The sequence below is a fragment of the Dermochelys coriacea genome, chromosome 2, assembly GCF_009764565.3.
Source record: "Dermochelys coriacea isolate rDerCor1 chromosome 2, rDerCor1.pri.v4, whole genome shotgun sequence".
Classification (NCBI taxonomy): Eukaryota; Metazoa; Chordata; order Testudines; family Dermochelyidae; genus Dermochelys; species Dermochelys coriacea.
The window spans coordinates 47,529,357-47,542,524 of record NC_050069.1 but is presented as its reverse complement, the minus strand read 5'-3'; the positions used below and the strand labels follow the sequence as shown (position 1 = coordinate 47,542,524).

At 38.1% G+C, this 13,168-nt stretch overlaps 1 protein-coding gene across 2 annotated transcripts in view; it reads left to right on the top strand.

Moving 5' to 3' along the window:
• Positions 1-12,832, top strand: part of RIPK2 (receptor interacting serine/threonine kinase 2) — a 38,919-nt gene extending 26,087 nt beyond the window's left edge. For both annotated transcript variants that reach the window (XM_043507641.1, XM_043507640.1), the window contains 5 exons: positions 3,670-3,755; positions 3,914-4,009; positions 4,721-4,826; positions 7,033-7,212; positions 8,321-12,832. In XM_043507641.1, coding sequence (XP_043363576.1) covers positions 3,670-3,755; positions 3,914-4,009; positions 4,721-4,826; positions 7,033-7,212; positions 8,321-8,673 — 821 coding nt within the window. In that variant the 3' untranslated portion in view covers positions 8,674-12,832. The remainder of the gene's footprint in view (positions 1-3,669; positions 3,756-3,913; positions 4,010-4,720; positions 4,827-7,032; positions 7,213-8,320) is intronic.
• The last annotated feature ends 336 nt before the right edge of the window (positions 12,833-13,168 follow it).

Below are 13,168 nucleotides of genomic sequence, written 5' to 3'. Positions count from 1 at the left end.
AATTGTATATTTAAGACTTAAAGTGGCATTTGACAGATGTTAAATGTTTATCAAACTGACTAGATGACTCATTCTAGTTATAAATATCTTCTATGCTTCTCACCTTTAATGCTGTCAGATTTTACTATGAAATCCTATCTTAATGCTTTTAGCTCTTTTACAGTGAGTGCGAAAACCTGGAACACTGCATTCAGAAGGCAAACATGACATTGAACATATATATACTAGAGAGGGACAAAGCGAGGAGGAGTTTGGTTTTGATTTTTGCAAATCCTTGTTTATCAGGCTTCTATCTTACAAAAAAAAAGGGGTGGGGCAGGGGGATGGGGGCGTTATATCTGGGTCCCACTTTATCCATTACCATCTCAGTTCAACATAGAGTTCTTCACCACACACACACTTTTAGCCCATTCCTAACTTTGATTACAGCCAGGTTGTGTAATTCCTTGTGTACTTGTATCACCTGACTGTCCATCTTGTGAATGTGAAAGCTGAGAGCACACTTTTAACTCCCATCTTTGGAAAAGCTGATCCTAAATGTCCACGGAAGATGCCAGATTATCTTGTAAATGCATAAAAGTAGCAATCTTTAATTGTTCAGAATTTTAAAGGCCTGGATGTTTTTCTTCTCCCCTCCCAATTGGTGTTGCAGAATGAAGATGGTAAGATTGTGCTGGGGTAGAAAATTCTGCGTTTTATAGGCTCTGTGACAGTTTGCATGCCCAGACTTGCAGTTTTCCTTTTAAAAAAAAAAAGTGATTTCTTTTTTAAAACTTCCCCAATATGAAACACTAAACCTTTATCTTTCAAACTGAGGGTTGCAGCAAATTTAACATTTCAATTTTTAGGGTGGTGGTTGCACAGTTGCTTCATTTCTCTAAAACTGTTGCTGGTTCTGTTCTTTTGAGCTGGAAAGTGTTTTGAAAGTTCTTTCCCAAATAGCTCAGAAAGCAGACTGTTTTGACAATTTCAGTTCCTTCAGTGAAGCTGGCAGGAGAGAAAAATGAGGCATATTTATGTCTTTAATCTGAACACACACACACAGCATATTAGTGGATGGTTTAATGGGTCTGGTATTTGGGATTTACAACCCTTTGTTTGGATCATAGACAAGTCTTTTAATGGTCTTTTAATATTGGTGGATGTTTTGAAATTGAATGTCCGTTTTAGACAGAGTCCAGTTTGGGGCCTATGAATTTTTACCTTGTCTCTCGTTTTAACCCAAAACAAGGAATATGTCATATCACATCTTTTTATAAAAGCAGAGAAATGTTTCTGTGCTTTTATACTTCTTGGGTATTCTTATTTTGTAATGAATTGCATCAGCTAAAACGTAGTTTGTAGTGTTAGCACAATGTTAGAACTGTAAGGATTGTTTAATTAATGTTATAATTATATTTATCTAGGTTACATAATCAAAGTAGTATGTATCTTATGTGCCTTCATAACAATAAATAACCTCACTTTGTTTTGTAATAAAAGGAAGAAAACAAGTGGTTTTATTTAAGGAGAAAGCTTTTTCTGCTGTCTTATGGTAAAAGCAGAATTTTCTGTCCAGTTTACTTTTACTTCCCTTCATTTTGGATTGATCCTTGTAAGGGTTGAAATGTCTACTTTTTTGCTTCCTGTTTATATTTCTGTGATACTCATTGATAGTAAATTAGGAGAATTAGTGATGCCTAGATAATTGGCTACCTTTTCTCTGACTACATGCTCACCATTTGTAGAGTATCTTGCTCGGTTTCTGGAAAGTGCTTTTCAGTTTGAAAGAGAGAAAATTGAGAAGCAATTTTGCTCATAATCTGTCGGTAATATGTGGGGATGTATTTTTTGTTCACTCAATATGTTTTCCTCTCAGTGCATCCTTGTAATGCTCACTATGGTTCATAGGAATTGTGTGTGCATCAAATATCATATCTCTTTGTTTCTACAAATTTCTGCCTTAAAACACAGTTTGCATGATCAGAAATAACTTATCTTCCTTATTTTAACTATAAATGGATCTATGGATCATTTTGCAAGTTTTCTGTAAAATATTTTTCTCTATTGATGTTCTGTAATTGTTTTGAAATATTGATAATTATATGCTGTCAAATGGACTCTGAGTTTTGACATGTTATATCATGAATACCTGCCCTGAAGGGATACAGTAGTTTAAACTCAAAATTTGACCCACCTTGAAGCTTTTGATAAGGAATATCTCCAAATTCTAAATAACTTTGTTGTTCTAGATTAGAGAGTTCACCACACTATTGCAAAGGAGGTGAAGGGTTGTTTTGTTTTAAACCAGCTACTGTTTACATTATGTTGGCCTTATACCAGAGAAGCACTTCATGATGTTTTACTCCCTCTGTGCGACTGTTCAGAAGCAGTCAACTACAGAATGCCATTGCTCAAAGAAGGAAATATTTTTTTAAAAAATGTAAATTTTGTCTCCATTAGAAGAGCCGGGGGAAAGTAAAAGACATAATAATTAGAGGGGAAAATTTGTTGTAAGCTTTCAACAAGTATCCCAAAAAAATAGAGACTAAATTAGAAAAGACACAGAGCCAGATTATCAGTGTAAATCAGCACAGCAATGTCAATGAGGTTTTGCTTAGTCATGCCAGCTGAGGATCCAAGTATTTAATAGTCCCCTTTTAACAAAATTACGCAGTATATTGTAAGATAGTGGTAGAAGTTGTGGGGTTTCTCAGGCCTTTCTGTTTGCTTTTTGTAGCTGAGCTCAACCTAAATTAGACATTTCTACAAGAAACAGTCATCCAGAAATTTAAAAAATCAGCTATGTAAGCCTTACATCAACACACACATGCTGGGATGGAGTAGTTGAACTTTCTGCCATCTAATTATTAAAATGACACAAAATCACTAGATAAATAGGTGGCATTAATCTCCTAGGGATGTCAATCTACCATTTTTCATGAGCATGAGAAAAATAGCATATGGATAGGTTGGGTGTGGTGGGACATTACATTCACTACGTTACATTCCTTTCTGGTCTGGCTTCAGAGCCACCAATCTCTGCATAAGGGAAAGAAAAGGTAACGGTGGGAAAAGAATCAGCATTTTGTTGTGGGTGATATGCCAGCCCTAAAACTTTCACCCTTTAGAATCTGATCATTGTTTCTTCCTTCTTGTATCTCACCCACTCTCTATATTATTGTTCATAGGATCTCCTAACTTCATTTTGGATATTGCTGATTTCATTCTAGACTTCTCAATGGTGGTCTAAGGATAGAGTTGTTTCTCCAGTGGAGTGGGGAGGCAGCATTGTTCTCCAAGGCCAGTGGTGCTTCATGGCCCAGCTAGTAAATTATGCCCTGGGATGAACACTCCACCCTAGAATTACGTCTTGTTTTCAAGGTTGTGATCTCCACATCCCAGGGATCCCAAGACTCTGTCTCTCCGAGTCAGGTCTCCCTTGATAGAGCATTCAGTGTTGGTGCTGCCAATCCTCTAGGCCACACTGAAATTGTTTTTAATAGATTAACTGGTGGTTTTTTTTAATAAATGCAAGAAGTGTTTCTTTAGCAGCCTAAATTCTCTAATTACTGTGTGTTGGTGGAAGCAATATTTTCATAATTGCAAGATAAGTAGCTCAAACAACTTAAAAATGCAATTACTGTTATTAAAAATTAATGTTGAACTGAGTATTCTTTTCTTATTTAGAATGCTTAATAGATCTTGAACCGGTGCTGAGAACATTTGATGAGATATCTATGCTTGAAGCAGTAATGCTCTTGAAGAGAGATAAGGTAAGTAGGTTTTATTACAATATGAATGTAATATGAAAATACACTGAAATGGCAACTTGTGTTTGTCACAGTGTAACTAACCTAAGAATTGAGTCCCTACTGTCCTGGCCTGGTAGATTTATAATGCTCAACTAATAAGAATACCAATGTTTTTTCAGTCACGATATGAGTCGCAGTGTATTCGCGTCAGTCAGAAGACGTCCGATGTGGAGCTGACATCTGTAAATATACCTCTGAATCTTAGTCCACAGGAGGTAAATCTCTTTCCTTTTAATTTTGAGTTAAAGTTCTTTCCCAAATGTGTTGGGATAACTAAAACATTTTGAAACGGTTTTTAGTTTAGGATGGGGAAAACTTTTCTCCCGCTCCCCTTCTGCAGTTGCACAGCCATGAAAGGCATAAATGCAATGGAACTAGCAGTGGAGCACACAGCAGCAGGGAAGTCTGTATCTATCTTTTGCACATCAGAGTGCAGTGCATTTGCATAACAGCATGGATGGAGTTAGTTGTGGGTGGCCCACGTGAGCTGGATGACATGACCATATTATCTACTGAATATAGGGAGCACACACATACCTGTACAGAGAGTGTAGCAGACCACAGATGCTGCAATAGCCTGTTGTTTGCCACACAGTGGGTGCTTTCGGGGTTGGAAGAGAGGATTTCATCCCCCACTCCTACTGATGTTGCTCATGGAAAGTACTGTGGATTTTTTTTTTTAATTATTGTGTCCCTTACTGCTGCTGCTTTTCATTCTTTCTACTAATAATTAAAATAACACACAAAATCTTGGTCAGATGGTGGAAGAACATTTTCATTTGGTTTTTAACTTTTTAATGTCTTACAGTATTTTAATTGTAAAGTAACTTGAGCATCTTAGTAACAAGGAAAAGACAACAAACTTTAGAAATTACTAAACCATTCCAAAAATGTACATCTTCGCTATATAACTGAATTCATTTCAGGAAACGTGTGCTCCCTTCCTACAAAGTAATGTACTCCCCCTCCGGAGCATGTCACCTGAATTATCAAGACTCAAGTCTCTACCAAAGTATAATATCCTCTCAACAGGTATGTAACCTTGCTGCACAGTATTGAGTCACGATACTCAGTTATTATTGAACTGCGACTTTATACTCTATTTGTGACACTGCATTTGTACAGGAGTACTCACCCTACACTGAGATTCCCTGCTCTACTTAAGTAGTCCTCTGCAGCTGAAGTAGATCACTAACTCCATGACACCCCGTAGGGACAACGAATTGCCCTCTATATGGCCGGATCATGGGCAAGGGTGAGGAATAGCTGCTGAGCCACGACAGTCCGTTTATGAATACTTTCAAAGTAGAAACAAAAGAGATGGAGGAGGATTGTTTAGAGTGATACAAAGTAATTTAACTAGAAGTATGTGGTGAAACTGACGTGGGAAAATTAGGCTGAGTATGAAGGATGAGTATGAATGTGACTGGATAAGACACTGGTGAGTCTCAAAACCTCTTGACATTGGCTGTGTACTGCCATGTACAGAATCTCCCATTGTGGGGAATGTTCATTGGTGATGGTATCTGGAGTCTTCTGTCAGACGTCAAGCTTCCATCTATAGGACGGAAGCTCTGCTGATGACATTAGCCAACGATATTCATCTAGCCATGAAGATTAAATGTCAGTAATGATTCTTTTGGCTCTGTTAGCACTCCATCACACAGCTGACTGTGTTCTCTATGGGGTGTATATGAAATCTTTCAAGTGGCTCTGAACCTTTCTTTGTGAAAAGTCACAGAAGATAGTTTAGAACAATTATTATTTATTCTGATAGTACCCAGAGGCCCTGGTCTGGATCAGAGTCCCATTGTGTTAGGTAGAAGTAGGAACATAGAAGTAGGAACAGTGTCAGGCCTGAAAATCTGACAGTCTAAGAAGACAAGAAACGTGGCGGGGAGACAATCAAATATACTTTGTAAACACATCAAAAATAAAAATTGACTTCCACCAGCTGCCCTTAAATGTTAGCTGATCTATTTTAGGAAGCACAGCAGAAAGATGATGTTAGTCCTTGAGCTGCCATGAGCAAGTAATTCATGCCATTGTGGGGGGTTTTTTTGTTTTTTAAGTTTTGCAAATAAAACATTCAGCTATTTTACTGCTTTCCCCTGATTGAATAATGAATACAGACTGTGTTTTAACCTTTTGTATATGATCAGTTTCAACTCTCAGGTTTTCATGCACTGGCACAATGTTGCAAATATTTGGGTTTTGTTCCGCTTGTACAGTGCCTAGAAAAAGGGGACCCTGGTCCATAACTAGAGTTCCTAGGCACAGTGGTAATACAAATAATAAAATACAAACACTGCAGGCAATGTTTGTGTTAAAACTGTTTCTTTTGAAATTACACTTTTTTGTTAAAAAAAGGAAACATATCTGTTTTGGGTTTTGTCAAATGTGTCTGGGTACAAACTTGGCCTAAAGGGTCTTTTAAGTGACATACAGTTTTAGGCTTACACTGGTTAATGTGTCCATATAAATTCTATGATTTTGTTGTCTGTCATGCCCTGTATCAAGGTAAACCTATTACCATATTGCTGCATCTCTTTCACAATGTCATTTGTTCTCGTACTCAGTCAGTTCTGCAGTTGAATGAATTGTCTATCCATGAATTAAGTTAGACATAGTTAGTATTCAAACCTCTATTGCCACATAAGAAGACTTCATTTGAAATTTTTATTAAAACTATAGGGAATCCTCACAAGAGATAGCTAATAGAACAGATAAAAAAGCAGCTTTTTCCATTGGACTTCCAATAAAGATCACTATTAGTCTTCGAGATGCTACCGTTCTACTTGAGTCTCTTTTAGGAAGGTTTAGTCCCTTCACATTTGCTGTGCTAAAATAAATAAAAGGCACTAAAATAAATCTGATAAGAAAAAATAATTGACAACATGAAAGTTGGAAGTCAGAGCTCTGGTTGGTCCTGCCACTTTGGAGTTTTCTTTTGCTTAAGGCTTTTTAAAGTTGGAACAGACCAAACCTGGTTTTCTCAACCATGTCGTCTCTCCCCCCCCCCCCCCCCCATCCTCCAAAGCTAACAGAAAATAAGAAAAAAACGTAAAAGTGCTGTGAATCTCAGCTTCATGAAAAATCTGAATGTTGTTTGTAGAGAACAGACATCAAAGGCATGCAACTAACAACTTTTTTGTAAAGGTGCTGTAAATAATTTCTAACATGTTTTTGTTTCTTTCCTGAACCCAAAAGTAATGTGATTCTTTATCTTTTATTTAAGGTAAAGACAACAGTTCTGAAGGACCATGCTCTCTTGTTAGCATGGATGAAAATATCTCTCCAACCCAGAGTGCTAAATTGTATGTGCCCTACCACAGCTACTCTTCCTCATTTGGTGCAAATCATTCAGATACATCAAATCCTGTGACACACATGCTGCAGTCATCAGCACTTACCTCAGGTACAACACAAATTGATGGCGTTTTAAGTCCCACTAACATCACAGGGAAACAATGAATGGTCAGTGAGATGCCTGTTAGGTTTATTCACAATCTTGATATATGTGCAACTACCAATTTGTGTGTGTGTGTGTCTGAAAGGAAAACTAGGCCTATTATTATTTACTAAGCACTAACAAAGCAATACAAAACACAATATGCAGGCAATACTGCTCTGAAGAATTTACAGTTTAGGGTAAGGAAGATTGCACATACAGTGTGACTGTGGCGTGTGTGATTGTCCTGCTTCAGTGTGGTATTCATTAAAGGGGTATTACGATGCAGAATGGTCCAATTACAAACACTTACCAGGGATGGTCAAGGTGTATAGCTAATCCTGTCTTTCTCCTACAGACATAGAGTAGGAGAAAGGAAGTGTTATATTTCTATCGTGCAAATGAGGAGTTGAGGCACTGAGAAATTGTCTTGCCCAAGATTACACAGGAAGTCTGTGGCAGAGCTAGGGTTTGAATGCTGGTCTTGGATCCCAGTCCAGTGTCCTAACCAAATATCATTCTTCTGTCTGTAGTGTGGTAGTTTTGATCCTAATATAGCTGTGCAAATTGTAAGCAAAGCCAGCTTTGAGTATAAGAAGCATAAGAAAAGGATAATAGGGCAAGCCAGAAAAGGTGAGAGGAATGACTTTGTTTTAATAGGGGAAAAAAGCATCATCACAGATTGTCATCCATACCTGCAGCTATTTCCGGAAGAGGTGGGTTTGTGTGGGAGGGAGGCATTGTGTTGGGAGTGGTTGAAAGGATTGAGTTTCTGTTTCAGAATAATGGTGGCATTTTAGGGAGAGCAGTTGTATTTGTAACTTTTACTTCCCCTAAGAAATAAAGACACAGCATTAGAATAACTAAAGAGAAATATTTTAAATAATAGTTAATACATTAACAGAGTTTTTTAATCTGGATTAATGTAGTAACATTTTGCAGAGTATTACGAGGCTGTCATTTTAACTACAGGTATGGTTTTGGACCATTCTTTCTCAACTCACTCTTCATTTTATAGCACTATAAATTCACTTTAACTATGATACCAGATTTCTGAATCTTTCTTCAATTTTAGGTTTTGCTATGGAATCCATGCAACAGGATGTAGCTCACCAGTGGATCCAAATTAGGAGAGAGGACATTGTCGGCCAGATGACTGAAGCATGTCTGAACCAGTCTCTGGATGCCCTCCTATCAAGGGATTTAATCATGAAAGAAGACTATGAACTTATCAGCACCAAACCTACAAGGACATCAAAAGTCCGACAACTGCTTGATACTACTGACAGCCAAGGAGAGGAGTTTGCTAAAGTTATAATACAAAAGTTGAAAGACAATAAACAGATGGGCCTTCAGCCTTACCCAGATATGTCATCTGCTTCTAAGACTGCATCTTTAAATTTATCATATCAATATAAAGCCATGTAAATGTTTCCTTACAAGTAGGTTCCTGTTTCTGAAAGGTTACTTTATATCTTTAGTGCTTTGGTCTTTATTGCACTTATGTAAGGCTGGTAAGCTAAAGAATTAGATGTAAATAAGGTTACATTGTAAGGTTAAAACTAGTCATTTTGAAGAGCAACTGGAAAGTCAAATACTTCATTAGACTGTATTTAAGTATTTTGTTTATACATAAAAAGAGAAAATGTTCCCTGTTCTCTATTTTAAATCATAATTATTCCATTTATAAATATCCTGTAAGTTGTAACTGTCTTAAAATGATGGGGATGCTGCTCACTCACTGTCATGGTAGGATTGATATAAAAGGAAAAAACCCTACAACAAAACCTGTAGAGTTATGCCAATGTTTATTTCTGTTGTAAGCTATTTTCACATTACCCTTCTGGATAGATTTGTTCCTGCCTAAAGAACATTAAGACTACCATATGCCTTTATTTAGATTTTAATTTTGCCTCTCCATTCAAGTAGCTAGTAGTGGTAAATGTAATGATACAAGACCTGCACCTGCTCCCATTTCAGTCAAAGGGAGTGTGATAGGATCCACAGACCAGCATGTGATGTGGTAGAACATTGCTGTCTAACTCATCTCTTGCCTCCACAAGCTTGATACACAATCACATCTGAAATGTAAAATGTTGCATTTGATCCATCAAGCTTCTAATTCCAGTTCATTTTTAATGTCTACATAACCTGCAGTAAGCACTGATTTTATGTGGTGTATAAAGATCAAGTATATGCTGGCCAGGTGGGTTAGCAGTAACAGAAAAAACACACATGACTTCTTTTGACACGCAAGCACTGAGAGTGCTGCAGAGCTAATGTACTTACTTCCTGGAGGAAAAGTGTGGTGTGCTCATCTGTAGCAATCCCCTCTGGACAGAGTAAATATCAGCACTGAAAACTGTGGTGTTCAGCACTTCTGTAGCTGAGAGGGCAGCTCCAGTCAGGCCAATGGGGCCGTGCACGTGGCGGGGGGGATTCTGTGCCTGCTTGAGGCTTTCAGTTTGGCAGGCAATGCCCCTTCTTACCCCCCTTTCTCCTCAAACAACACCCTTGGTGTTCTGCCTTTCTTGTCTGAGGGAAGGCCATTGATGAGGGAGAAGTGTGGCCAGTCTGACAGGAGGAATCTGATTTTTGTTTTAATTCTGTTTAGCACATTTAATACAGTGAACGGTTATAAATCCAATTTATAGCTTTTTAATTTTCTTGGATGTAGCACATACACACCATCTACATTTTACAGCAGTAAGAAGTTGAGTTCAGTTATGCTGTGCACTGAATGCCATTGGCGCTAGTAAGAATTTTGCAATTGAAAATCCCACCTCCCCATCCAAGAGGGTTACAAGCAGCATGAGTAGTTTACTGCCCTTGTCATAAAAGCCAAATCAATGAAGAATCCAAATTATTGATATTTGAAAATCTTGGAGGATGAGCTAGGGACTGATCCATTTCAAACTAGTTCAAGGTTTAAATTGCACATCACTGCTTGTCTGTGTTTAAACATGGCAGTGATATTTTAGTATCTGTCTTAACTTGTTTTGTGAACTCGGTCACTAGAATGTGATGCATAATTTACTGTAAGCTTTTGCAGACTTTACTAGGTAAATTGACATTTTTTTGCAGTAAATTGGGATTTTGCATTTCAACCCTGTTTCTGTGCAGATATTTAAACTTGTTACTAATGTAAAAGTTCTAACTGGAGCACAGGCAGCGCATAACGGGACAATGCCAAGCTCCCATGTGCGTGCTTTTTATAGAACAGATTTGAAGATGACCTGGTAGAATATGGCCATAGTGAGCTGTGCCAGTCTTGCTAGTGATGCCAGACATACATAATGTCCATGCAATGTGCTTTTTTTAAATGCAAGACAGTTGCACCAATAAATAATTGCAAATCCTCTTTTTTTAGGTTCATCCTATACCAGGGGTAGGCAACCTATGGCACATGTGCCAAAAGCGGCACGTGAGCGGATTTTCAGTGGCACTCACACTGCCCGGGTTCTGGCCACTGGTCTGGGGGCTCTGCATTTTAATTTAATTTGAAATGAAGCTTCTTAAACATTTTAAAAACCTTCTTTACTTTACATACAATAATAGTTTAGTTATATATTATAGACTTATAGAAAGAGACCTAAAAACGTTAAAATGTATTACTGGCACGTGAAACCTTAAATTAGAGTGAATAAATGAAGACTTGGCACACCACTTTTGAAAGATTGCCGACCCCTGTCCTATAGTATAAAATTGTCATAGGGACCCAGCAGCACTTCAGACACAGAGACGAGCAGTGCCAAAAATCACTAATTGACTGTACCAGACATATTGCTTTCAAATTCGAGAGCAAGGTTGAAGACAAGTGCTAAATGATAGTGAGTAAATTGGAAATGGACTGGAACAGTAAAGTGAGAAAAGAAATATTGTAACCATAGGTGTTACCTGCATGCCTTGATATTGCTTCCATTTTTCTGTCCCTGGCTCCTTCCCATTCATTTGTTAATGATTTTACCTCTGGGTCTCAGTCTTGTCCTCTGAAATGATGCAGGATGTCTTGATTTTTATAAAATAAATTTCATGAGTGGGCATTGCTAAATAAATGGTAAAAACGGTATCTGCTTATGGGATTGGGTTCTCTTGTGGCACACTAATACAGAAGTACCTTAATGTACCTTTTACAGTACTATATAAGTATTCACTGTGAGAATATGGATGACATGTTCATGTTTGGGGGAGAGGGAAAGAATTTAATTTATAACTACCCATTTATGGCAGATTCTACTTGTGTGGGTCTGTGGATCTACATTCATCCGGTTCATGGGTTTTGCTGAAAGGGAATAAATGGAGAAGAGTCTTAAAAACCCTGCGGGGCACATTTCCTAACAAAGGAACTAGTCCTGGCCTCTGTGACAGACAAGAACTTCACCCTGGGGCATTTCTAGAGCCAAAGTAAACTAGTGTGCCACTTGCAAACTTTGTAACTTTTTTCCCCTTTTAATTCTTAACTATATATTTTAATGCATAAAAGGAAATGAATTGCACAGAGTAGCTAGGAGTCTATGATCTTGTAATCAGTAGTCTGATGTACTATGTGACACATGGAGAGGAGGAGGATGGAGGTACAGCTCTTGTCCTACTGTGAAGTTATACTGGAGCAGCCTGAGTGTACCAAACTGGGAATTAGGTACTCATTTACTGCTGATCTGTTCTTTCAAATGTCAGCTTCTTTTCACGTAAAGGCTGGTAACTAATGAGTCCTCAAAAGTAACCAATACAAAATTTCCAGCTCTTGACTGAAAATTAAATATGCAAAGAGTTTTGGAGTATGTTGTCAGCTGTGCAGTGATGAAATAACTGGTAATCCAGTTAACCATCCAAATAGGAATCCAAATAACCATCTTCCTGATGCTTCCAAAATCCCAGGCTTGGCCTTGTGAAAATGGGAATCCGTTGTCTAGGATATGAAGGCCCTAAAAAATAATTAAACACCAAGACCAGCTCTTCAGGTGAGCACTTGTCAGCCTGAAGGACAACAAAGAGGACAGAGGGCTGTGAGGAAAGCTCCTAGGAGTTTGGAAAGCATCCAGCACAAGGGTAGTACTGCCATAAACTCTGCAAATGATAATTTTAATTGAGGTTTGTAAAATAGATTTTTCTCATAAACTAAAGCCAGAGCTGTGATGGAATTAGAGCTGCTCTGTTAAAAAAAAAATTATGAATACAGTATGTTGACCTGGTTATTGGTATGTTTATTGTAAGAATATATTGATTTGATTTAATAGGGACCTATAAGGAAAAACAAGCAGGAAGGGAAAAAGCATGGCTCAAGATAAGCCACTTCTCACAAACACTTGAGGATTGTTAAGAGACAATGTCAGGATAGGAAAAAGCGTGGGCAGAGACCTGTCAAGTTTAAAAAGAAACCCCTCTCAAGGTTAGGGCAGTTGTTTGGAGGAATGAGTCTGAGATACAGGCACTCGTTAGGGGTCTGAAGAAGTCTGGCCTGTCTAGGTTATCATTAAGGAATGGTAAGTCTTTGGGTAAGATAGACGTGTAAACTCTGGGGTGGAAGTTCTTTTTTCTCTAAGTTTTTTTTTTCCTACTGTGAAAATAAACAATACTTTGGTTTGAAGAAGGCTGTTTTGTCACTGGATACCACTGATCACAGGCTACCAAAGGGAAGAATTGCAGGTGCTGAACTCAGTTGGACCCACTAGGTAAGCATGATTATTGCCCAGAAGTTGTACGGAGAGTGGCAGGATTGTGAACTCCACTCCAGGAGAGGTAAAGGCCCAAGACATGACACATGAGGGGAGTGCCCTCAGAGAAGCACAGGAGCTCTCAGTTGGCATCACCTATTGCTCAGCATGTTGAAAATAAGAGAACATTAAGGCTATGCCACACTTATGCTAGGGGGTAAAGTACAGGTACTACATGGCTACATGCTACAGTGAAAAGCAGGCTGCAT